General features: G+C 40.3%; 1 protein-coding gene across 2 annotated transcripts in view; it reads left to right on the top strand.

Moving 5' to 3' along the window:
- Positions 1 to 8,222, top strand: part of LOC306847242 (cyclic AMP-dependent transcription factor ATF-6 beta-like) — a 32,939-nt gene extending 24,717 nt beyond the window's left edge. Inside the window, exons 11-17 of one of the 2 annotated variants that reach the window (XM_079381082.1) lie at positions 1,439 to 1,633; positions 1,713 to 1,814; positions 2,615 to 2,711; positions 3,222 to 3,289; positions 3,381 to 3,480; positions 3,561 to 3,645; positions 7,074 to 8,222. In XM_079381082.1, coding sequence (XP_079237208.1) covers positions 1,439 to 1,633; positions 1,713 to 1,814; positions 2,615 to 2,711; positions 3,222 to 3,289; positions 3,381 to 3,480; positions 3,561 to 3,645; positions 7,074 to 7,315 — 889 coding nt within the window. In that variant the 3' untranslated portion in view covers positions 7,316 to 8,222. Of the gene's footprint in view, positions 1 to 1,438; positions 1,634 to 1,712; positions 1,815 to 2,524; positions 2,712 to 3,221; positions 3,290 to 3,380; positions 3,481 to 3,560; positions 3,646 to 7,073 lie in introns of both variants that reach the window. The other variant, XM_079381081.1, reaches the window with a different exon arrangement.
- Positions 8,223 to 23,316: the final 15,094 nt, after the last annotated feature.

Genomic DNA, 23,316 nt, shown 5'->3' with positions numbered 1-23,316 from the left:
CTGCAAAGTTTCGGGAGTGACAAAGACTGACATGGTGTTAATCATAACAATGGACTGGACAAAATAGATGTGCATGAAGGCTAAAGCGCCCTCAGTGATTTGATTCTCAGACAGAGCATCCTTCCGGAGTGCATCAGTGGGACTCGAGAGGTGTGTGGCGTAGTTGGCGCTCATTTATTCGTTCCTCCACCCCCACTCTATATATATATGTTTGAAAACCACTGCTCTAGTCTGCGACCAAAATGATTGCCTTTGCAACCATTTTTTGAGAATGCACGAGTTAAAGTTTGCCATGGTGTGCTCTGCTCCATACAGAGCCGCAGCACACTGTAGCAGAGTCAGATTTCCCTGATCACGTGAAGAGAGGCGCTTCAGGTGTAGAGCCAAAAATGACGTGAATACAGCGGAGGATTTGTTTAAATTTGTTTAAAGGATTTGTTTAAAGGATTTGTTTTAGCTAAAGTAAAAGACTGCATCTTAAACCAGAGAAGGTGAACATGTTGGTATTCTTGTGGGAAAAACATGCAAGTCCTGTCACCGACAGCAAGTTTAGTTTTACTTTTCCTTTTGTTTTCATTTTGAAAAGCATGTTAACTTCGCTGTTTACCTCACGTTACACTATGGGGACTTGCTTGCTTGCTTTTATTTTGTATTTATTTGTAATTTGTGTAATTTATTAGTCTGTGTATAATACAGCATGTGGTGTATGCCATGCCTCATCTTATTTGTTTTTGTTCATAACATTATAAGCTAGTTTGTCATTTGTAGCCTACTGTTTTATTGTTATTGTGCTTTTTAATTAAGAATAACACTGAATCCAGCTTTTGCTTTAGTCTTAAAATTCAAAGGTGCATAGATACAAGCAAACAAATGATCTTTTCTTGTAAAACGTGTCAACAAGATCGCGAATTCAAAAGCGAATGCATCCGAAGCCTCAGGATACTTTATAAAATAGCAGAAGAGGAACTCCCTTTCACAAAATTCAAATCACAAATAATACGACTGATGAACAAGAACAGTTTGAATGTTAACCACTTGCATGCATATATCTGACCCTGCAGCACAGAAGCAGTCATGAGTAGCACAGGTATATCTGTAGCAATAGCCAACAACACACTGTATGGATCAAAATTATACATTTCTCTTTTATGACAAAAATCATTAGGATATTAAGATCATGTTCCATGAAGATATTTAGTAAATTTCCTACCGTAAATATATCAAAACTTCATTATTGATTAGTAATATGCATTGCTAAGAACTTCATTTGAACAACTTTAAAGGAGATTTTCTCAATATTTAGATTTTTTTTTCTACAATAATTGTTGATGGAATTGTTCAGGAAGCAAAATCAAATCCACAAACACTGTGTCAGAGGTGAATTTAGTTTTCTACGGCTGCCACGAAGGGTCATTCTGTGGCTGTCTCTCTCCTGCAGTTTCAGAGACAGGACGCTGGAGGCTGGGCTGCAGGAAGCGGCTGCTCCGCTGACAGGAAGACGCCTGCTGGAGTTTGAGACGTCTCAGGAGCTGAGCCGGAGACGAGCGAACGAGAGACAGACAGACCGAGAGGAAGAAGAGCGCTGGAGCAAAGCAGAGCTGGACAAGAAGGCTGCGGTCTCGTATCAGTTCAGGTGAGATGACTGTCCAGAATCACACACACACACACACTCAGACCTCATCAGTGTGTGTGAGCCTGCGTTTGTTCTTCAGGAATCAGAGCGGAGTGTTCAGCGACGTCAAAGACCTGCTCCTGGAGGACATAGACAGATACTTCTCTGACTGCAGACAGTTCAACCGCTCCGAGTCCGTCAGGTCAGTGTGTCCTGAACAAATACACCAGCATTATAGCCCTTTATCTCAGTCCATCTCATCTCGTTTTCATCATCTACTGTTGTTGCATTTCATCTGATCAAAGTGAAGACACTACCAGTGAAAGCTTAGGACACATTTTACCATTCTCATGTGACCCTGGACCACAAAACCAGGCATTTTGATTTATACATCATCAATAAATAATCTGTCCATTGATGTATGGTTTGTTATGATAGGACAATATTTGTCTGAGATACAACTATTAGAAAATCTGGAATCTGAGGGAGCAAAAAAATCTAAATATTGAGAAAATCTCCTTTAAAGTTGTTCAAATGAAGTTCTTAGCAATGCATATTACTAATCAAAAATGAAGTTTTGATATATTTACGGTAGGAAATTTACAAAATATCTTCATGGAACATGATCTTAATATCCTAATGATTTTTGTTATAAAAGAGAAATGTATAATTTTGACTCATACAGTGTATTGTTGGCTATTGCTACAGATATACCTGTGTTACTCATGACTGCTTCTGTGCTCCAGGGTCAGATATAAACATTAAATAATTTTTTATTAAATTTCTATTCTAAAATGGTGATAGCAAAGAATGAGTGGGTGTGTCCAGACTTTTGAGCGGCAGTTAAAAACTATTAAAGTAACATGTGCAATCCTTTCTTTTGAAGTCGTCTTTTCTTTCGTTCTTTTTAAGGGACAGTACATTTGGTACTTCCGTACCTTTCACACCTCCGATGACTGGATTGGTTCAGAGTGCTTTACTCTCTCTCTGTTTCTGCGTCAGGTTGGCAGATGAGCTGCGTGGATGGGTTCATCGGCATCAGATCAACCGGAAGTCTGATAGAAAGGCGAAGGTTGTGAAGAAGAGTAAAATAGCTCAGGTGTGAGACAAGCTTCCTCATATCATACAGACTCAGTGCAGCTCCCTGTGATTGTTGTTCAGTCAGTAGAGCAGCATTTGTTGCATGGCTCCATGTTTGCAGTAGAACAGAGATGGGCTGCCCTACCTTGACACATTAGTGTAATTCACACAGGATTTGCTTTGTTTATACTAGTGCTGTCAAACTATTAATCGTGATTAATTGCATTTAAAATAAAAGCTTTTGTTTACATAATATATGTGTGTGGACTGTGTATATTTATTATGTATATAAAAATACACACACATGCATTTATATTATTTTTATATATATGAAAAATGTTTATATTTTATGCATGTAAATACATGTAAATATTATAAATGCGTGAATATTTTCAAAATATATACATGCATGTGTATTTATGAATACATAATAAATATACACAGTACACACACATTATGTAAACACAAACTTTTATTTTGGATGCGATTAATCATTAGTTTATACGTGTTCTTTCCCTCTCATCCGCAGAAAGCTCAGCACAGAAAGACGAACTTCTCCAGGTACCTCCCAATTCAGGCTCATCGCTCCATCGAAAGGTAACCACAGAGCCTCGGAGTAAAACAAGTGCTGCAAATGTTTTATTTCATTAAAATGTTCACGAAACATGTGCCTGGTTTGTCCTGGCAGTCAGCTGCAGGTGCTGCCCGGGCCAGAGATCAGCTACAGCGACTTTCTGGACGCCATCGACCGGCGCGAGGACACTTTCTATGTGGTGTCATTCAGACGGGTAAGAGAGCAGGATTAGGACAGAAAGAGCGCACTCGTCTGTCTCTCACACTCACTCACTCTCATCCCTGACTCCTGCAGGATCACCTGCTGTTACCGGCCATCAGCCACAATAAAACCACTCGGCCCAAGATGTCTCTGGTCATGCCTGCCATGGCCATCAACGGTGAGTTTAACGCAACGCAAGTGCTTTCTGTGCTAGTTTCACGCTGACGCAGTTATCATTTTCACATCCTGCGCCACGTTGTTTAAATACAGATGAGGTCAAAAGTAAGGCTGAGCGATTAATTGCATTTGTGATAATATCACGATATGAAAACGAGATTTTTCAACTGCAGAGGCTGCGATTACACTCTGACGTGACACTGAGAGTAAAGAGGTGTGGACTTGAAGATCGATCGGTGTATGACATCAGTGTACGGCGAGAGAAAGCATAGGAGACGCCTGCTCTCTTATAGCTCTCGCAGTATTTGATGACACACAGCGATCGGTCTAGCAGCGCTGCTTCAAGTCCAACACATCTAAGCAGTCTTCAGAGGAAGCATCAAGTTGGCACGCTATGTTACATATACTACATATCATGCAGAATTGACACGCTACATGTAAATGATATCCTTTGTTGTATTTTCCTGTCAAAATAACGGAGTTCCTTTGGAATTCTTCAGCTTTTAAGATCTGCCGGGTTTTCCGGTAGTGGGCGGGACTAATGCGCAAACGGCAATCTCATTGGCTGGCGCTCACCTATTATCCTCCCTGTTCTGATTTCAGCGAATCAGTTTGAGCGAATGCAGACAACCTGATTAATATTCATGAACCCAGCAGCTCAATAATCTTAGTGCGTTTTATATTGTTATTAGTAGTAGTAGAATTCGTAGTAGTTTTATCTTATCAGTATTATTTGTAGTTTTCCCCCCTTTTTTATAAAAACACTACATGACAAACAATATCTTAAGCACCAGACCTAAGTTCAGTCAACATGACAAATATGCATTCATACATGCTTATTCTAATAACTAAAGTTATATCATCATTTAATGCTAAATTATCATATCATATGTTTGACTGACTGATGCTAAGTGAGATATTTAAAAAAAACTGCCATTTTCCAAACATAAGCTTTATATATATAATTTATTTAGTCATTTAGCAGATGCTTTTATCCAAAGCGACTTACAAATGAGGACATAAGCAATCAAAACCAACAAAAGAGCAACAACGTGCAAGTGCTATTACAAGTCTCAGTTAGCCTAACGCAGTACAGATAATTATTATTATTTATTTTATTTTTTTAAATGAAATGAGAATAGAGAGTGCTAGAGTTAGAGGGTCAAGTAAAGATGGAACAGATGAGTTTTTAGCCGTTTCTTGAAGATGGGTAAGGATTCAGCTGCTGGGATTGAGTTGGGCAGGTCATTCCACCAGATGGGAACAGTTCATGAGAAAGTCCGTGAAAGTGTTTTTGTGTGTCTTTGGGATGGTACAATAATGCGTCGTTCACTTGAAGAACGCAAGCTTCTAGAGGCACATACGTCTGAATTAATGAATTTAGGTAAAGGGGTGCAGAGCCAGAGGTGGTTCTGTAGGCAAACATTAATGCCTTGAGTTTAATGCGAGCATCTATTGGTAGCCAGTGCAGACTGATGAACAGAGGCGTGACGTGCGTTCTTTTCGGCTCATTAAAGATTAATCTTAATAATAGATAATTAATATTAGTTTGGTGAGTAAACTAATCAAAATTACAAGCCAATGTAGATTCTATTGCCAAGTAGAGGGTTGATAATATTTACAATAATCAATTGAATTTGATAGGGGTCTCTCACATTGAAACATTAAAATAGTGTAGATTAGTGTACAATGTTTTATAATAATAATTTATTCTATTTAGTGACCATTTCATTCATTTAACATTTAAAATTGGGGGCATCCAAGTTATTTGACACATTTAAACATATAAACAATAGTAACTTTCCCTGGTGATTAGTTTCTTTTATAATGATGTAACTCAGTTACTGTTTGTGAGAAGTAACTAGTAATATAACTAATTACTGTTTTAAAGTAACGTGCCCAACACTGCATACTATACTATGATTTATTACTTGTCTTTGTTGAATAATACAGAATATAAAAAGCTTTAAAAAATAATTGCATATTAAATCGCAATCACAATATTTGTTAAAAAAAATCGAAATTAGATTATTTTCCAAAATCGTTCAGCCCTAGTCAAAAGGTTACATCCCCCTTTCAGAATGTTTAAAATGTTAATTATTTTACCACAATAAGAGGGATCATACAAAATGCATGTTATTGTTTATTTAGTACTGACTAGAGATGTTTGCATATAGTCCACAAGAGAAAATAATAGTTGAATTTGGAGATCAGGGTAAATGTCATTTATTTTGTCTTGTGGGAAACATGCATCTCCTGGAGCTTCTGAAGGGCAGTACTAAATGGAAAAAGAAAACAGATATTTAGGCAAAATATGAAAAATGTACACATCTCCATTCTGTTCAAAGGTTCTCATCCCCCGGCTCTTAACGCATAGGTTTTTTTCTTCACATTTAGCTGATTCTGAAAGGAGGATGTAAACTTCTGATCTCAACTGTAGCAAATGCATTTGTTCGCTCCTGTGCGAGCTGCTATGAAACCCAGGTGTGTTCAGGCACATTGTTGGCATGTTGCTATTTTAATGCAACTGAGAACGATTGCGCCATTGAAACTAAAGTCAGTGGCGCAGTATTTTTTGTTATTTAAAGGGCATGTTGGTAATATGCACCTATAGGCGGGTGCACATCGCGTGCACACTCTGCTTATCACACGCGCGGCAGCACACAAACATGCCAGATATTAAAAGTGAAAAGATTACAATGTAAAAGATTATTATTGTGCAGGCCCACGCCTGCTTCACCTCAGGAGGCTTTGGTGGAATCAGGCTTCTCCTGTAGATGCTTTCCTCTGTTTCCTCGCTAGAGAAGTGTTCAGATTTTGCTTTAATCCACCGTGGCGCGAGCGCAACTCGCTCTTAAAGGAAATGGGAGATGACTCTGATTCATTTATTGCACTTTATGCCCAAAATACAGCCATTACTCATTAAGAGAATAGGAACAACCCTTTTGGACTGTGCTTAGATCATTAAGATGGGGCCCTTGATCTTGATTATTTTCCTAAAACAAAATATGATCAAGTTTATTAACCACAAATATTGTCATTGCATTTTTTGCGTGTGGTAAACAGCACAAACGTCTGTGTGAAAGCAAACAGACTGGCTGTGTAACGCTGTTATTTGAGCAGAGATCGCTAAACACATTCACATGTTTAACGTGTTTTCCACGATGCACAGAAATCACATGTGCACGGCTGCCAGGTTCAAGAGACCAAATAAACCGCTGGGCAGAACATGCATTGATTTAAGGAAAAAGTTCTGATTGAGGGATTTAAACTCTTGACATCTGAAATCGTTACCAATGCAAGATAATGAAACAGGATAAATAACCAGCGGGCAGATGATTAGGCTTAAGAAATCAAGAGATGCAGAAATCGTGATGCAGCTCTAGAAGGACATGAGAGTGAGTAAATGATGTGTGTGTGTGTGTGTAGATTCGGTGTATAACTCGTCGCAGGGCAGCTATGAGATGATGATGCAGGTGGACTGTGAGGTGATGGACACCCGGATCATCCCAATCAAGTCCTCTGTGGTCCCGCCCTCCCTCAGAGACCCGCCCCCTGCCCCGCCGCCTCACCATCACCACGGCAACCACAGCTCCCTGCGCAGCCGGCCGCAGCCGCTGCAGAGACGCCGGAGCGCGGGTTACTTCATCAGCCAGAGCGGATCCGACTGAGACAGATGTGTGCTCAGCGCAGGGTGTTCTGTTCCTCCATCATCTCATCTCTTTTTATACATGCGTTGTATTTTATTTTTTTTTTCTTATTACTTTTTTCTACAGATTTTTATTGAGATTATTTAAAAGCGATGTGCTTCTATTGATGTGTGTGATTGTAAATGTTGATTTGAATATAATGAATGATTTTGGTATGTATTCTGGTCCGTCAGTCCCGCACTGCTGCATGTATATACTGTGCTCTGCTGGATTGCAGCACCATTTCTCTTTTTAGACACTGAACCTGATGGCAGAGATTGTTTTTGATTATAAATAATAAGAGATTTTAGGCTGTCACAGAAGAATCTTCTGCCATTAATGTTTTGGTTTGCAGGCATCGAGTCTTGAATGCGTTGCTGGTTTTGTCTTGAACCAATCACAGGACAGACGGCACAGCTCACATCTCCACTCCTGCTTCATTTAACTCAAGGGACTGTTGTAAATAATGTCTTCGATCCAGAACGGTTTTGATTAGTGAATGAGTTGTGATATTCGCTGATATCTCTGATCAGTTCTCTTGTTTTCAGGAGCGAGGCCGGAGGGACATTTTCACAGAAGTGGGTTTCTTTTCATTGAAGATGTTTTGTTGTCGCCTCTGATCTTCATGGCTTCTGTTCAAACTAGCTCAGTCCATCTGTGATGATGATGATTTGTGTCTGAATCTGTCCCATGATGCCCTGCTCTAGCATGCTTCTGCTATCTGTGATTGAGAGATGTTGTATGGAAATGTAAACCTGCTTTTTTACTTTATTTCAATGAGCTTTCAGCCGGAAAACTCTTTTCTCATCTTCTCTTCCTGTCTGTATGAGACTTTTTGAACTACTGTATTGATTTGTAGAGAAAATAAACGTGATAAATAGTGTGTAGTAAGTGCTTGTGTGCAGTGAGTTTCTTACGGAGGAGCCATAGCTGACGTCACGAGAAACAAGAGGAGAGAGAGTTAAGCACCTGACCAGAATGCATGAAACACACACATGATTCAATTGAATGGTTTTCTTAATAGAAAAAATGAGCCACACAAATGTTAATGAAATGATTCACAGATGTTTTCTGATATGGACCCTGGAGCACAAAACCAACCATAAGGGGCAATTTGTCTGAAATTGAGATTTCTACATCATCTGAAAGCTGAATAAATAATCTTTCCATAGATGTATGGTTTGTTATGATGGGACAATATTTGTCTGAGATACAACTATTAGAAAATCTGGAATCTGAGGGAGCAAAAAAATCTAAATATTGAGAAAATCTCCTTTAAAGTTGTTCAAATGAAGTTCTTAGCAATGCATATTACTAATCAAAAATGAAGTTTTGATATATTTACTGTAGGAAATTTACTAAATATCTTGATGGAACATGATCTTAATATCCTAATGTTAAACATCGCTACTAACAGGCGCTCAAGGTCGAGCAGACAGCGGCTTTCAGCTCAGAGCGCAGTCGAGCCCAGGACTCTGATAGTGGGCGACTCTATTATCAGAAACATCAGTAGCAGGACTACAACTACATACTGCCTTCCTCAAGCAAATGTCTCTGATGTGAACAAAGAACTTCGGAACATTCTGATGAAGCACAAGACTGCAAATCGAGTCATCATCCATGTGGGGAAGAATGATATTCGGAAGGAGCAGTCAGAACTCCTTAAGAAGGATTTCAGTGAACTCTTTGAAACGCTTCAAAGTCTTGAAGTTCAGTCGTTCATCAGTGGACCACTCCCAGCAAGGGGAACTAACATGTTCTCACGGTTGCTTGGGCTGAATACATGGCTACAAAGAACCTGCAGTATAAAAGGAGTCAACTTCATCGACAACTTCAACCTTTTCTGGGGCCACAGACAACTGTTTAAACTAGATGGCCTCCACCCAAACAGACTCGGTGCAAGAGTGCTTAAGGACAATATCTATTTCTCCCTCCGTCATCCTTCAGCGGTGTGTGCCAATCTACTCGGCCTGAATGGCACACACACACCTGGACAGAATATGAGTGACCACAGGACTTCATGTCAGCTTTTGAGTCAACATGTGGTTGACACATCCCACAAGGATACTGATAACACCACGCAGCCACAACAAGCACTGCTCATGGACATCCCAGCTGAGCCCTGCCCACAGAGCTCATCACATGCAGACTGTGACGTACTACAACAGCTCCAAGACTCAGCACCCAAGGACGACCTTCTGGAAAACAGCCAGGGAAGCCAGAACGACATCTCACAGCCAGCGGAAACACCAGAGCCAGAGCCCTGCTCACCAGATACACTTTCACTCTCCCCAGAATCTCCACTTCTAAGCTTCTCACAGAAAATGGAGGAACTGGTGTATGCTGGGACCAAACTCTCACACTCTTTCGCTTCAAGCCCCCAGATATCAACTAAAAAACGGCGGGCCCCACAACCACCAAAGACTGCAGGCCCAGCTCACCCTCCTCCTCCTGCGAGAGCTCTCCGGCCGCTGCCACAACGTCAGGGCCCAAACCCCTCTCCATCTGGTGTAGGTGAACCAAAAACAACTGATAACAGCTCTCAGTGATATGTGTCGGGTCCCCGCTATATTAGCAGCAACATTCACAAATGTTTACAGAACAAGCGGGAACCCAGTGTGCCTGTAGCCTCCTCTATTTCTGTTTTATTAAGCAATAGAAAGTCTAAGGCCTTCTCAAGCCGTACGGCTGACCCATCTAACCTGCGGCCTATAATGCATCAATCTAAGATTGCTGTAGAGACAAAATGTAATTCCATCAAGTTAGCATTTTTAAACATTCGCTCACTTAAAAATAAATCATTTCTGATCAACGATTTAATAACCACAAACAACCTGGATTTTATGTTTTTAAATGAAACATGGTTAGAAGACAGCTGCAGTGCAACAGTCCTTCATGAAACAGCCCCTCCTAACTTTAATTTTATAAGTGTCTGCAGGACTGTTAGGAGAGGTGGAGGTGTAGCTGCTCTGTTTAAAGATGTTTATCAGTGCAAGCAAATGTCATTTGGTCAGTATTCATCTTTTGAATACCTAGGTATTGTGCTGAAAGGTGCTCCACGCACCCTGTTTATCATTATTTACAGGCCTCCAAAATATTCTCCAGCCTTTGTTGATGATTTCACTGAACTGTTATCAATGATTTCCTCAGAGTTTGACTGTTTTGCTATTGCAGGGGATTTTAATATTCACATAGATAATGCAGAAATCAAAACTACAAAAGAAATTATAACTGTTTTAAACACTTTTGACCTGAGTCAACATGTGCACGGACCCACACACAATCGTGGACACACCTTAGATTTACTCATCAGTAGAGGTCTACACATCTCATCCATTGTAATCAAGGATGTAGCACTATCTGATCACTTCTGTATTTTCTTTGATATATTGATCTCGGTCACCACTGAATCTAGATCTGTCTCTATCAGAAAGAGATGCATTAACGAGAACACTAGTGCGCTATTTATGGAGGCAATATCATTAACACCAAGCATTTCTGCAGACTCTGTTGATCTTCTCCTGGAGTCATTTAACTCAAAAATTAAGAATGTTATTGATGATATTGCCCCGATAAAGGTCAGCAAGAAGACGGGGAAACAGAAATCAATTTGGAGAAAATCAACAGCAGTTCAGAGCATGAAAAGACAATGCAGAAAAGCTGAGCGGATGTGGCGGAAGACGAAACTCGAAATTCACTATAGCATCTATAAAGACAGCCTTCATGCTTTCAATGTGGAACTAGCCACAGCTAGACAGACTTTCTTTTCAAACCTTATAAACAGTAACTTAAACAACACCCGCACTCTTTTTGCGACTGTTGAGAGACTGACAAACCCCCCAAGTCAGATTCCCAGTGAAATGCTCTCCGACAGCAAATGCAATGAGTTTGCTTCCTTCTTTTCTGAGAAGATCAATAATATCAGAAAGGAGATTGGCACATCCTCAAGTTATGCAGAGGTCACACAGATTCAACCGCAATTTCAAAAAGAAGTGACTATGTGTGTTTTTAAAGAAATTGATAACAAAATTTTGGAAGAAATAGTACAGCACCTTAAATCTTCAACCTGCTATCTTGACACACTTCCCACATCCTTTTTCAAAAATGTGCTTAACTGTTTAGAAGCTGATCTCTTAGAAGTGGTGAACGCCTCACTTCTTTCTGGGACTTTTCCAAACTCCCTTAAAACTGCAGTTGTTAAGCCCCTTCTGAAAAAGCGCAATCTTGATAACACCATGTTGAGCAACTATAGACCCATATCAAATCTTCCTTTCATAGGTAAGATTATTGAAAAGGTAGTTTTTAATCAGCTGAACAACTACTTAAACTCAAATGGATACCTGGACAATTTTCAATCTGGTTTCCGAGCACATCACAGCACAGAGACAGCACTCATTAAGATAATAAATGATATTCGCGTCAATTCTGATTCTGGCAAAATATCAGTGCTGGTACTACTAGATCTTAGTGCTGCGTTTGACACTGTCGATCATAACATACTTTTAGAGAGACTGGAAAACTGGGTCGGGCTTTCTGGGATGGCACTCAAATGGTTCAGGTCATACTTAGAAGGGAGAGGTTATTATGTGAGTATAGGAGAGCATAAGTCTAAGTGGACGGCCATGACATGTGGAGTCCCACAAGGCTCAATTCTTGCACCGCTCTTGTTTAACCTGTATATGCTCCCACTAAGTCAGATAATGAGGAAGAACCAAATTTCCTATCACAGCTATGCTGATGATACCCAGATTTACCTAGCCTTATCTCCAAATGACTACAGCCCCATTGACTCCCTCTGCCAATGCATTGATGAAATTAACAGTTGGATGTGCCAGAACTTTCTTCAGTTAAACAAGGAGAAAACTGAAATCATTGCATTTGGAAACAAAGATGAAGTTCTCAAGGTGAATGCATATCTTGACTCTAGGGGTCAAACAACGAAAAATCAAGTCAGAAATCTTGGGGTGATTCTGGAGACAGACCTTAGTTTCAGTAGTCATGTCAAAGCAATAACTAAATCAGCATACTATCATCTCAAAAATATTGCAAGAATTAGATGTTTTGTCTCCAATCAAGACTTGGAGAAACTTGTTCATGCCTTTATCACCAGCAGGGTGGATTACTGTAATGGTCTCCTCACCGGCCTTCCCAAGAAGACCATTAGACAGCTGCAGCTCATCCAGAACGCTGCTGCCAGGATTCTGACTAGAACCAGAACATCTGAGCATATCACACCAGTCCTCAGGTCCTTACACTGGCTTCCAGTTACATTTAGGATTGATTTTAAAGTACTTTTACTCGTTTATAAGTCACTCAATGGCCTAGGACCTAAATATATTGCTGATATGCTCACTGAATATAAACCAAACAGACCACTCAGATCATTAGGATCGAGTCAGTTAGAAATACCAAGAGTTCACACAAAACAAGGGGAGTCTGCTTTTAGCTATTATGCGGCCCGCAGCTGGAACCAGCTTCCAGAAGAGATCAGATGTGCTAAAACATTAGCCACATTTAAATCAAGACTCAAAACTCATCTGTTTAACTGTGCATTTGTTGAATGAGCACTGTGCTATATGTCCGAACTGACTGCAATGAATTTTATGTATAATCATTTTCTTTAAATTTATTTTAAATCATTTTCTATATCATTTTAAAATTCCTTGTTTTTATTATTCTTATTTCCATGTTTTTATTGATTTTAATGTCTATTTCACTTTCTTTTATGTAAAGCACTTTGAATTACCACTGTGTATGAAATGTGCTATATAAATAAACTTGCCTTGCCTTGCCTTGCCTAATGATTTTTGACATAAAAGAGAAATGTATAATTTTGATCCATACAATGTATTGTTGTCTATTGCTACAGATATACCTGTGTTACTGATGACTGCTTCTGTGCTGCAGGGTCACATATATCACACTTTGTCTACTTTACTGGTTTACACACAGTACAAAAGCTGCAGTCAGATTTTAGAGTGTTATAATCTGAATTTTACACATTTCTCACAGATAATCTCAGAATCTGCACAGAAAGGTGGGAATCTGTTGTCTTCCTTTTCTTTGCCTCTTCAGCTGTTCTTCTTTTTGCCCATCCTATAACCAGAAATATGAAAATGGTTCAGAATTGATGAGATATTTTACACATCTATATAACATTGTGCAGTCCAAGAAGAGTTTCTCTCTTTACTGTCTGACAGTTTTTCAGTGTTGTTTCGGTGTGTTTTTTCTTGTAGTCTTCCCTGTCTACCAGGTTTGCATATGCAAATTACCTTTTAAAACAAGTACAACAAATATGAGATTTCCTACAGCAAGAGGGCGCCAGAGATCGTAATAGGTGAGTATTTCTATTTTAGACACTAGCCAGGTTTGAGCATTAGTCCATCACTCCTGAAATGAGCATATTAGTACTGCTCTCTCTCTGTGTGTGTGTGTGTGTGCGTGTGAGAGAGAGCGAGAGAGAGAGAGAGAGTGTGTGTGTGTGTGTGAGAGAGAGAGAGAGTGTGTGTGTGTGCGTGTGAGAGAGAGCGAGAGAGAGTCCACAGCTCCAGACACAGTGAATGGCCATGAGAAGAAGCGCACTCACACACCGCCACCATCCCACAGAACACCAGCGACTCAGGCCTCAGTAGTTCTTCTGATGGACTCAATAGGAAAGAACATCGAACCCAAGAAACTCTTCCCCAGACAGCGGGTTCTAGCGCTCCACTGCAGAAACACAAAACGTGTTCATGAACTGCTCACTAGTGATCATCTCAGCAGCCCGCAATGTATTATCATTCATACAGGTACGAATGACCTCCATAGTTTAAATGAAGGTACAGCCAAGGCAATGCATGAGATGGCAGAGAAAGCCTCACAGACATTCCCCAGTTCACGTGTACTGGTCTCCAGCTTGCTCCCACGGCTCGACGTCCCACCCTCTGTGATTGATAAGATCAACGAAGAGGTCCGTCACTCCTGTTCCAGTCTGCCCAACGTGCACCTAGTCTATCACAGCTCTATAAGACCGTGGCACCTGTATGACGGGCTCCACCTGAATCAGGATGGAGTCAGGATTTTTGCCAAAGCTATCAAAGATGTTGCCCTTGGACGCTTCCCAACAACCGGCTATAAAGGAGCAAAAATAAATATGAGAACGCAACCGTTTGAGCCATCTGGACCTTCATCTCGCTGAGGACCACCACAAGACCTTCACAGACAATCCATGACTTCAGGCTGGTCTCACAGAGAGCAAGAGAGGCAGGCGTCCCAGCAGAGAGAAGCTACGCCCAGGTACTATCACAGCAGACCCCCTCAGCAGCAGCGGCTCAGGAACTCTCCATTAGTGATGTGGGAGAAATCAAACGACTGCTAAGCCTTCTCTGCAGCAACATGCTCAACTGAAATCTACAATGATTGATCACAACACATCGATTATTATCATTGTGATTATTTTTATTATCGATTGTTGTTATTGTTATTTTTACTATATTATTATTATTATTATTATTATTATTAATTTTAGTCATTATTCACAATGATTTATTTTAATCGGTTTGACTACCTTTTTACTTGTTCTGTTATTACTATTACTTTGTTATTTTGTTTTGTTTAAATATTTATTTTATGTATATATATATATATATATATATATATATATATATATATATATTTATTTATTTTTTATTATTATTTATTTATTTATTTATTTTTTTGTATTATTTCTTTTGGGGGGGGGGGGGGGGGTTGGGTTTTGCCTCCAGATAAACAGCAGTACTACTTAATCGCCGATCATATAAAAATGTCAAATATTAGCTTTTGGAATATTCAGGGTTTGTGCTCTAAAACATTTGGATTATAAAGCACAAACACAGATTTTTTAAATAGCATCACAAATGTTGACATCCTAATTCTAACAGAAGCATGGTGTAGATCAGATGTGTCCACTCAGTGTCCTGCAAGCTACTCTGAAATCATGTGCCCTCCTGGAAACTCAACTCAATACATCGTGGTAGAGATTCTGGAGGTTTAGTCATATGGATGAAAAATGACATTGCCCCTTTTACATCACCAGTACAGCAAGGCAAAAATCATATTTGGTTAAAATTGGATAAAAGCTTTGGAATTCTAGATAAAGACCTTTTTATCTGTGTCTATATTCCTCCATCAGATTCCCCATACTACGACAATCAAGTGTTTTACACTTTACAGGAAGAAATTAATCAGTATCAATCTCTGGGGAAAATGTTACTATGTGGAGATCTAAATGCTCGAACCGGTTCAGAATTAGACTATATTGATAACTCGGGAGATAAACATCTGTTCACACATTTACCCCGAGATCTCTTCAGTACTCTACCTGGAAGAAATAACCAGGATACTGGAGTCAATAGGCATGGGAAAGAGGTAGCCCACCTTTGTCAAACTTTAGGACTTTATATCCTCAATGGTAGAATGTTCCTGTGGACAATGTACCTATAGCTCAAACCTCGGCAACAGTGTTGTAGATTATGCCATATCAAATATAAGCCCCTCCCATTTCAGTGCACTTACCGTCCAAGCTCAGTCCCCCCCGTCTGATCACAGCCAGATCAATCTCTTCAGGTGAAAACATCAAATCAAGAGAGATCCAGAAAAAGCCAATTCATCTACATAAGCTCAAAACACCATATAGATGGACTCGTAATGCTGCTGAAACATATATTAAAGTACTGAAGTCAAATGAAATAGTCAATTCCATAACACTGTTTAACAATTCAACATATGATAATAACTGGAAAGGAATACATTTAGCAATTAAACATATTAATGATATTTTTGACAATATAGCAAAAAAGGCTCATTTAAATAAAACTACCACATATAAACTCAAAAACAGAGCTAAACAAAAACCTTCTGAAAAGTGGTTTGACCGTGATTGTAAAACAATAAGACAAGCGCTACGATTAATCTCAAATCAAAAACACAAAGATCCAGTCAACTCAGAATTACGCTTAAAGCACTCAGAACTTCTGAAACAATACAAGAACACACTGAGACAGAAGAAATTACATTATTATAACAACACACTTCAGAAGATCAGGTCAGTTCTGGAGCACTTGGAACAGTCTAAACAATACAAAGCCACAAGAACTAGCCATACAAGATGGTCAAATTTGGAAAGATTATTTTGAGAAGCTCTATACACATCAAACTGACTCTCTGAATAATCCCAACCAGTTAAAAGTCCTTGAAAAACTGAACGCTCTTGAATCATGTATCAAAAACAACCAAAATCCTCTTGATTATCCAATAACCCAACAAGAACTTAGTGGAAAACTGAAATCCCTCAAATGTAAGAAATCCTGTGGCCCTGACAACATAAACAATGAGATGCTTAAAAACAGCTCTCCTGAACTTCAGACTGCATTACTCAAACTCTTCAATCTGACTCTGAGTTCAGGCGTTTCTCCTGAGGTCTGGAACACAGCACTCATCTCTCCTATCTTTAAAAGTGGAGACAAAACAGATCCTAATAACTACAGAGGGATATGTGTAACCAGTAATCTGGCAAAAGTATTTTGCTCTATAATCAACTCTCGGATTTCATCTTTCTTAAAGCAGCACAATATCATCAGCAAATCTCAAATTCCCTAAACATCGAACCACTGACCATATTCACACACTACACACATTAATAAATCAACATGTTCACCTAAAGAAAGAGGGAAAAATATCTGCATGCTTCATAGATTTTAAGAAGGCTTTTGACTCCATTTGGCATAATGGATTGTTTTATAAAATCATTCAAAGTGGCATAGGGGGTAAAATTTATGACTTAATTAAAAACATGTATAACCAAAATAAATGTGCAGTAAACATTGGACAGCAAAGGACAGACTATTTTTCTCAACAGCGAGGAGTGAGACAGGGCTTCTGCCTCAGCCCCACTTTATTCAACATATATATCAATGAACTGACCGATCTACTGGACCAATCAGACAGTCCAGGACTACAATTATTCCTCACAGAAGTCAAATATTTACTGTATGCAGACGACTTGCTAATTCTATCTAAAACACCAGAAGGTCTCCAGAACAACCTTGACATTTTAACTGAATACTGCCTTGATTGGAACTTAGAAGTCAACATCCAACAAACTAAGATAATGATATTTCAGAAAAACCCCAGAAATCTAGAGCATAAACATATATTTACTTTAAACAATGCCACACTTCAGCATGCTTCACAATATAATTATCTTGGTCTGGTTTTAACTCCCACTGGACATTTCAATTTGGCAATAAAAGCATTACTTGTAAAAGCCCGCAGGGCACTGCATGCCATACGAACAAAACTATTCAAAATAGACATCCCCATCAGAATCTGGACAAAGATGTCTGATAGTGTCATACTGCCTATTGCCCTGTATGGAAGCGAGATCTGGGGCCCAACGAGTAACTACAGCCATAAAGATTGGCACAAACACCCTTTAGAAGCTCTGCATGTAGAGTTCTGCAGAAGCATCCTTCATGTGCACAGAAACACACCTAATAACGCCGTCTCCCCATAAATATAATCATTCAAAAAAGAGTTTTAAAGTTCTGGATCCACTTAAACTCTAGTTCTGAAGATTCTCTTCATTTTAAAGCACTACAAACACAAAAAATGAGTGCCCAAAAAAGTCATCTTTGTGTACTGGTGTCAGATCTGACTAACAAAGCACTCAATATCACCAACCCTGAAAAACCTGGAAGAATCAAAGAAATGATGAATGAAGAGAAGGAGACATACATACAGCACTGGAAAGAACAAACCAAAGACCAAAGTGGTCTCCAATGCTATCTGAAACTCAACAGAGAGCACAGTCTGGCTGATTATCTGATCTCAGTCAGGAATATAACTCAGACATTTACTGACGAAGTACAGACTGAGTGACCACCAGCTGGCCATAGAAAGAGGACCACATAGAAAGACGTGGTTACCTAAAGAAGAGCGAATCTGTAAGGAATGTAGATCTGGATCAGTTGAGACGGAGGAACACTTTCTCCTCCACTGAGACAAATACACGTCCTTAAGAGACGCACTGTACAGTCAAATACAGCAGATTATTCCTGAGTTCCAGTCACTTCATCAAAATGACAAATTAAGAATATTACTCGCTGAAGGACCTGCTTCCTCTTTGGTAGCACAACATATTTATAAATGCCACAAACTAAGAAGTACAGAGTGAACACATCTGCATTAGTAGTACCATTAATGTTTATATAAATATATATATGGATGTATTTTACATTTGTTTTGTTTTGTTTATTTATGGATTTATATTATATATTTTTGTTTTTACTCTGCTATGTATAATGCTTTGGCAATATGTATCTAAGTATGTCATGCCAATAAAGCAAATGAATTGAATTGAATTGAATTGAGAGTGTGCGTGTGAGAGAGAGAGAGAGAGAGAGAGTGTGTGTGTGAGAAAGTGTGTGTGTGTGTGTGTGTGTGTGTGCATGTTTATGTGGTTTATGAGGACACAAATGTGTATAATGACATGGGTATGACAGAGGTATTACAATATGAAGGTGGTTTATGAGGACACTGCCTATGTCCCCGTAATTCAAAAGGCTTAAAAAACATACTAAATGGTGTTTGTTTGAAAATCTAAAAATGTACAAAGTCTCCTGTGAGGGCTAAGTTTAGGTGCAGGGTTGGTGTAGGGCAATAGCACACACAGTTTGTTCAGAATAAAAACCATTACGCCTATGGAGAGTCCCCATTTAGATAGCTAAGTAAACGTGTGTGTGTGTGTGTGTGACTGTGATGTGTGGAAACAACAAATATCACATGGCCAGCTAACCTGTTTATGAACCTTTAGAAACATAATGTCTACTACTGTATAAATATACTTCATATGAAAATGAGTGATTGTGAAGTATGAAGTTAAATTGACACCGTACTCCAAGAGCTATGTCATTTTGTGTAATAACTTTGGCACAGTTTGCAGCTGAAAAACATCACCTGTTAGACTCATTTTAAATGAATTAATTTTAAACTGTTAATATATAATAATAGAATATTCATTGAGCATGTGCTTTGCACCCAAAACCATTTCCATTGCCCTTTTTATTACAGGCACAGTTCCTCTGGAGCAACCTGGACTCTGGTAGGAGGGTTGCTTGCAGGATTCAAACCTGTGACCTTTAGTTACCAGCCCTTACTGTTCCACACAACATAAATGTTTCAGAACACAGGACTTCTCAATGAGCTGAGCTTCAGCAGAACCACTGCAAACGTTTGACACTTGGAATGAAGTGATAAGCTATTATTTGAGATGAAGCACAGCGAAGAGCCTCTGCAGACTCTGAGCCGATCGCTTGTGACAGATTAAAAGCTCATGAGATCATTTCACGTGATGAGGGCTGATGTCAGGACTCACATTTGGAAGATCTCATTACTCTGCTGGCACTGCTCCTCTGTGCGGCTTCTTGCATAGGCAACATCATCCCGTCAGACTTTTCAGTCCCTTTTATAATTTTTCTATCATGCAAGACATATAGATGTCTGATTCCATGTAGAGAGGGAAGGACAAATCTTCTGTAGAGGCATCCAGCAAGGAGCTGAGGACTTGGATCATGGTCTTCAGGATGGTGTTGATGTTAAAGTGTTGAGGTGTTTTATATGAGCAGAAGGAATCCAGCAATGTGAGAGAGCATGTATCTTTATAAAGAGCTTTAAAGTCGAGGCACCAATAAAATCAACCATCTAGAACAGCAAAGTCTTATTAAAACCACCGCTAACTGTTTGTGCGTGTGTGAGAGAGAGAGAGAGAGAGAGAGAGACTGTGTGTGTGTGTGTGTGTGTGTGTGAGAGAGAGAGAGAGTGTGTGTGGGTGTGTGTGTGTGTGTGTGAGTGTGAGTGAACAACTTGATGATGTAACGGAAACTATGGACTCTCTCTTTTCTAGCACTTTAGATACGGTTACTCCTTTACACTTAAGGAAGATTAAGGAAAAGAGTCCAACACTGTGGTATAATGAGCACACTCGGGCCCTAAAGAGAGCAGCCCGGAAAATGGAGCGCAGCTGGAGAAAAACAAAACTAGAGGTATTTCGTATTGCTTGGCGGGAAAATACTCTCTCCTACAGGAAAGCCTTAAAAACTGCTAGATCTGCTTACTTTACGCCTCTTTTAGAAGAAAACAAACACAACCCCAAGTATTTATTTAATACAGTGGCTAAATTAACAAAAAATATAACATCAGCAGGTGCAGACATTACCGGCAGCACAGTAGTAATGACTTTATGAACTACTTTACTTCCAAGATCAAAACTATTAGCGATAAAATTGTAACCATGCAGCTTCCAGCCACAGTATCGCATCAGATAGTGCACTATAGATCCCCTGAGGAACAATTCCACTCATTCACTTCTATTGGAAATGAAGAATTGTATAAACTTGTTAAATCATCTAAACCAACAACCTGCTGTTTTAGATGTTCAGGGTCTAACATACCAACAGTATGTTAGACCCTGTTCCATTTATGCATATTATTAACTCATCATTGTCATCAGGATATGTCCCAAAAACCTTCAAACTGGCTGTTATTAAGCCTCTCATTAAAAAAACAGAACTTGATCCCAAAGAATGAATTAATTACAGACCGATCTCGAATCTCCCTTTTCTGTCAAAGATATTAGAAAATCCTCACAACTATATTCCTTCTAAGAGAAAAATGATATATGTGAGGATTTTAGACAGGTTTTTTAGACCATATCTGTCACGGTTCACGGGCCTGTGTGTTCATTCCTGTGTGTCTGTGTGTTGTTGTCACCTGTCTGATTGCTTATCAGCGTTGCTCCGGCAACCTTGGTGCTGACGAGCTAATCAGCGCGGTCGCACCGATAGTGCATTTTCCGCTGCCTTTATCTGTCTCACGTTTGCTGTGCATTTTCTCAGATCGTTGTTTGCTCATGCCTGTCGTTCTCTCCAGTGCTTCTGTTTCCTGGTTGTTTCCTGCCTTGGATTTCCTGCTGTATTGGATCGGGTCAGTGCCTCGAAGTCTCCGTGCCTCTGAGACCTGCTCATCTGCTTGATATCATCTGACCACTTACCTTGCCTTATTTTCACTGTTATTCTAATAAACTGCACTTCACTTGCAACTGAATTCCGAGTTCTCATTACCTGACAGAACAATCTGACCAAGGATGGATCCAGCAACTTAGAGACATTCTTACGAGCAGCAATACTCGTATGGAACAGCAAGAGGTACAGATCATGGCTACCAGTCATGCCGTTCAGGCACTAGTAACACAGGTATCGGATCTAACCACTCAGTTCAGTTCTCAGATAGCTAAGAACAGAATCTGCTCAACAGCCCACTGCGTTCAATCCCCTGACTGTTCCACCTGTGGATTACACCAGCTGGCGTGCCGAACCCCGTCTACTGCCACCAACGGTCTACTCCGGTGAGCCCCTGTTATGTCGTTCATTTCTGGCTACATGTTCTCTTCACATTGCTCTCCACATTTACATTTATTCATTTAGCTGACGCTTTTATCCAAAGCGACTTACAATTGCTATATATGTCAGAGGTCGCACACCTCTGGAGCAACTAGGGGTTAAGTGTCTTGCTCAGGGACACATTGGTGTCTCACAGTGGATTCGAACCCGGGTCTCTCACACCAAAGGCATGTGTCTTATCCACTGCGCCATCACCACCCCTCTCCTTCGTCTTTTTTTCCCACAGAGGAGTCCAAAGTGGCTTTTGTGATCACTCTGTTAACTGGACGAACGGCTATCTGGGGAACGGCGGTATGGGAGCAAAAGCACCACTGTTGTTCTTCGTTCCAGTCCTTCTCGGAGGAACTCAAGAAGGTGTTCGATTAGGCTGCATCTGACAGGGAGGTGGTGCGGGAGTTGGCTGAGTTACATTAAGGAAATCGATCGGTGACGGATTACTCCAAGTTTCGCACTTTGGTGAAGGAATGTAAGTGGAACTATGAAGCGCAGTGGGACATGTTTAGGCATGGGCTGGCCGACCGTATCATAAATGAAATTTATACTCAAGAATTACCCACCTCTCTTGACGGGTTGATTGATCTAGCGATCTGAGTGGACGCTAGATTGCGACGTCGTGATCAACGAGCTCTACAGATTCCGGTTGTTAATACTGAAGACCAATTCTCCGGTATGGCTAAGGATACGGTCGGTCATTTTTTCGATTCTGAGTCCATGCAGGTGGGCAGAGCTCATCTTTCACGGGAGGAGAAGGAGAGATGCAGGAACCAGGGACTGTGTTTATACTGCGGTGTTGCGGGTCACATTGCGGCGCAGTGCCCGGTAAAAGCCAAAGCCCGTCAGTAGATAGGAGGCTACTGAGGGGGGGATTCGCCTTCGAGAAATCCTCTTCTGCTGCTTCTCTTCTCCCTGTTCAACTACCGGTGGATCGTGCTACATTCATGTGTAAAGCCTTAATAGACTCTGGAGCAGAGGGTAAATTTTTGGATCGCAAGACAACGCTTCAGTTAGGAGTTCCTGTGGTTCCTCTCAACCCGCCTATCTTTGTCAGTGCTCTCTGCGGTCAGTCTCTCCCACCCATCACCCATGTCACTGAGTCTGTGAGTCTCATCACTTATGGCAACCACACTGAGACCATTTCCTTCCTCTTGACTGACTCCCCTTTAGCTCCTGCGGTCTTGGTTCCCCCCTGGCTCTCACACCACAATCCCAACATAAACTGGCACCAGAACACTGTTCCTTCCTGGAGTGAATTTTGTCATGCTTCATGCTTGTTGACTGCATGTTCTTCTATGTCTTGTTCTGTGTTACAGGATGAACATATGGATCTGTCAAACATGCCCACTGAGTATCTTGACCTGAAGAGAGTGTTCAGCAAGTCTCGGGCTGCTTCTCTTCCTCCGCATCATCCTTATGACTGTGCAATAGATTTATTGTCAGGTATGTCTCCGCCTAAGGTCAGGTTATACTCGCTTTCCGCTCCAGGGAGGGAGGGAGGCCATGGAGAAA

The sequence above is a fragment of the Barbus barbus genome (assembly GCF_936440315.1).
Source record: "Barbus barbus genome assembly, chromosome: 27".
Lineage (NCBI taxonomy): Eukaryota > Metazoa > Chordata > Actinopteri > Cypriniformes > Cyprinidae > Barbus > Barbus barbus.
The sequence above is the reverse complement of the archived record's forward strand: the minus strand, read 5'-3'. Positions and strand labels throughout refer to the sequence as shown.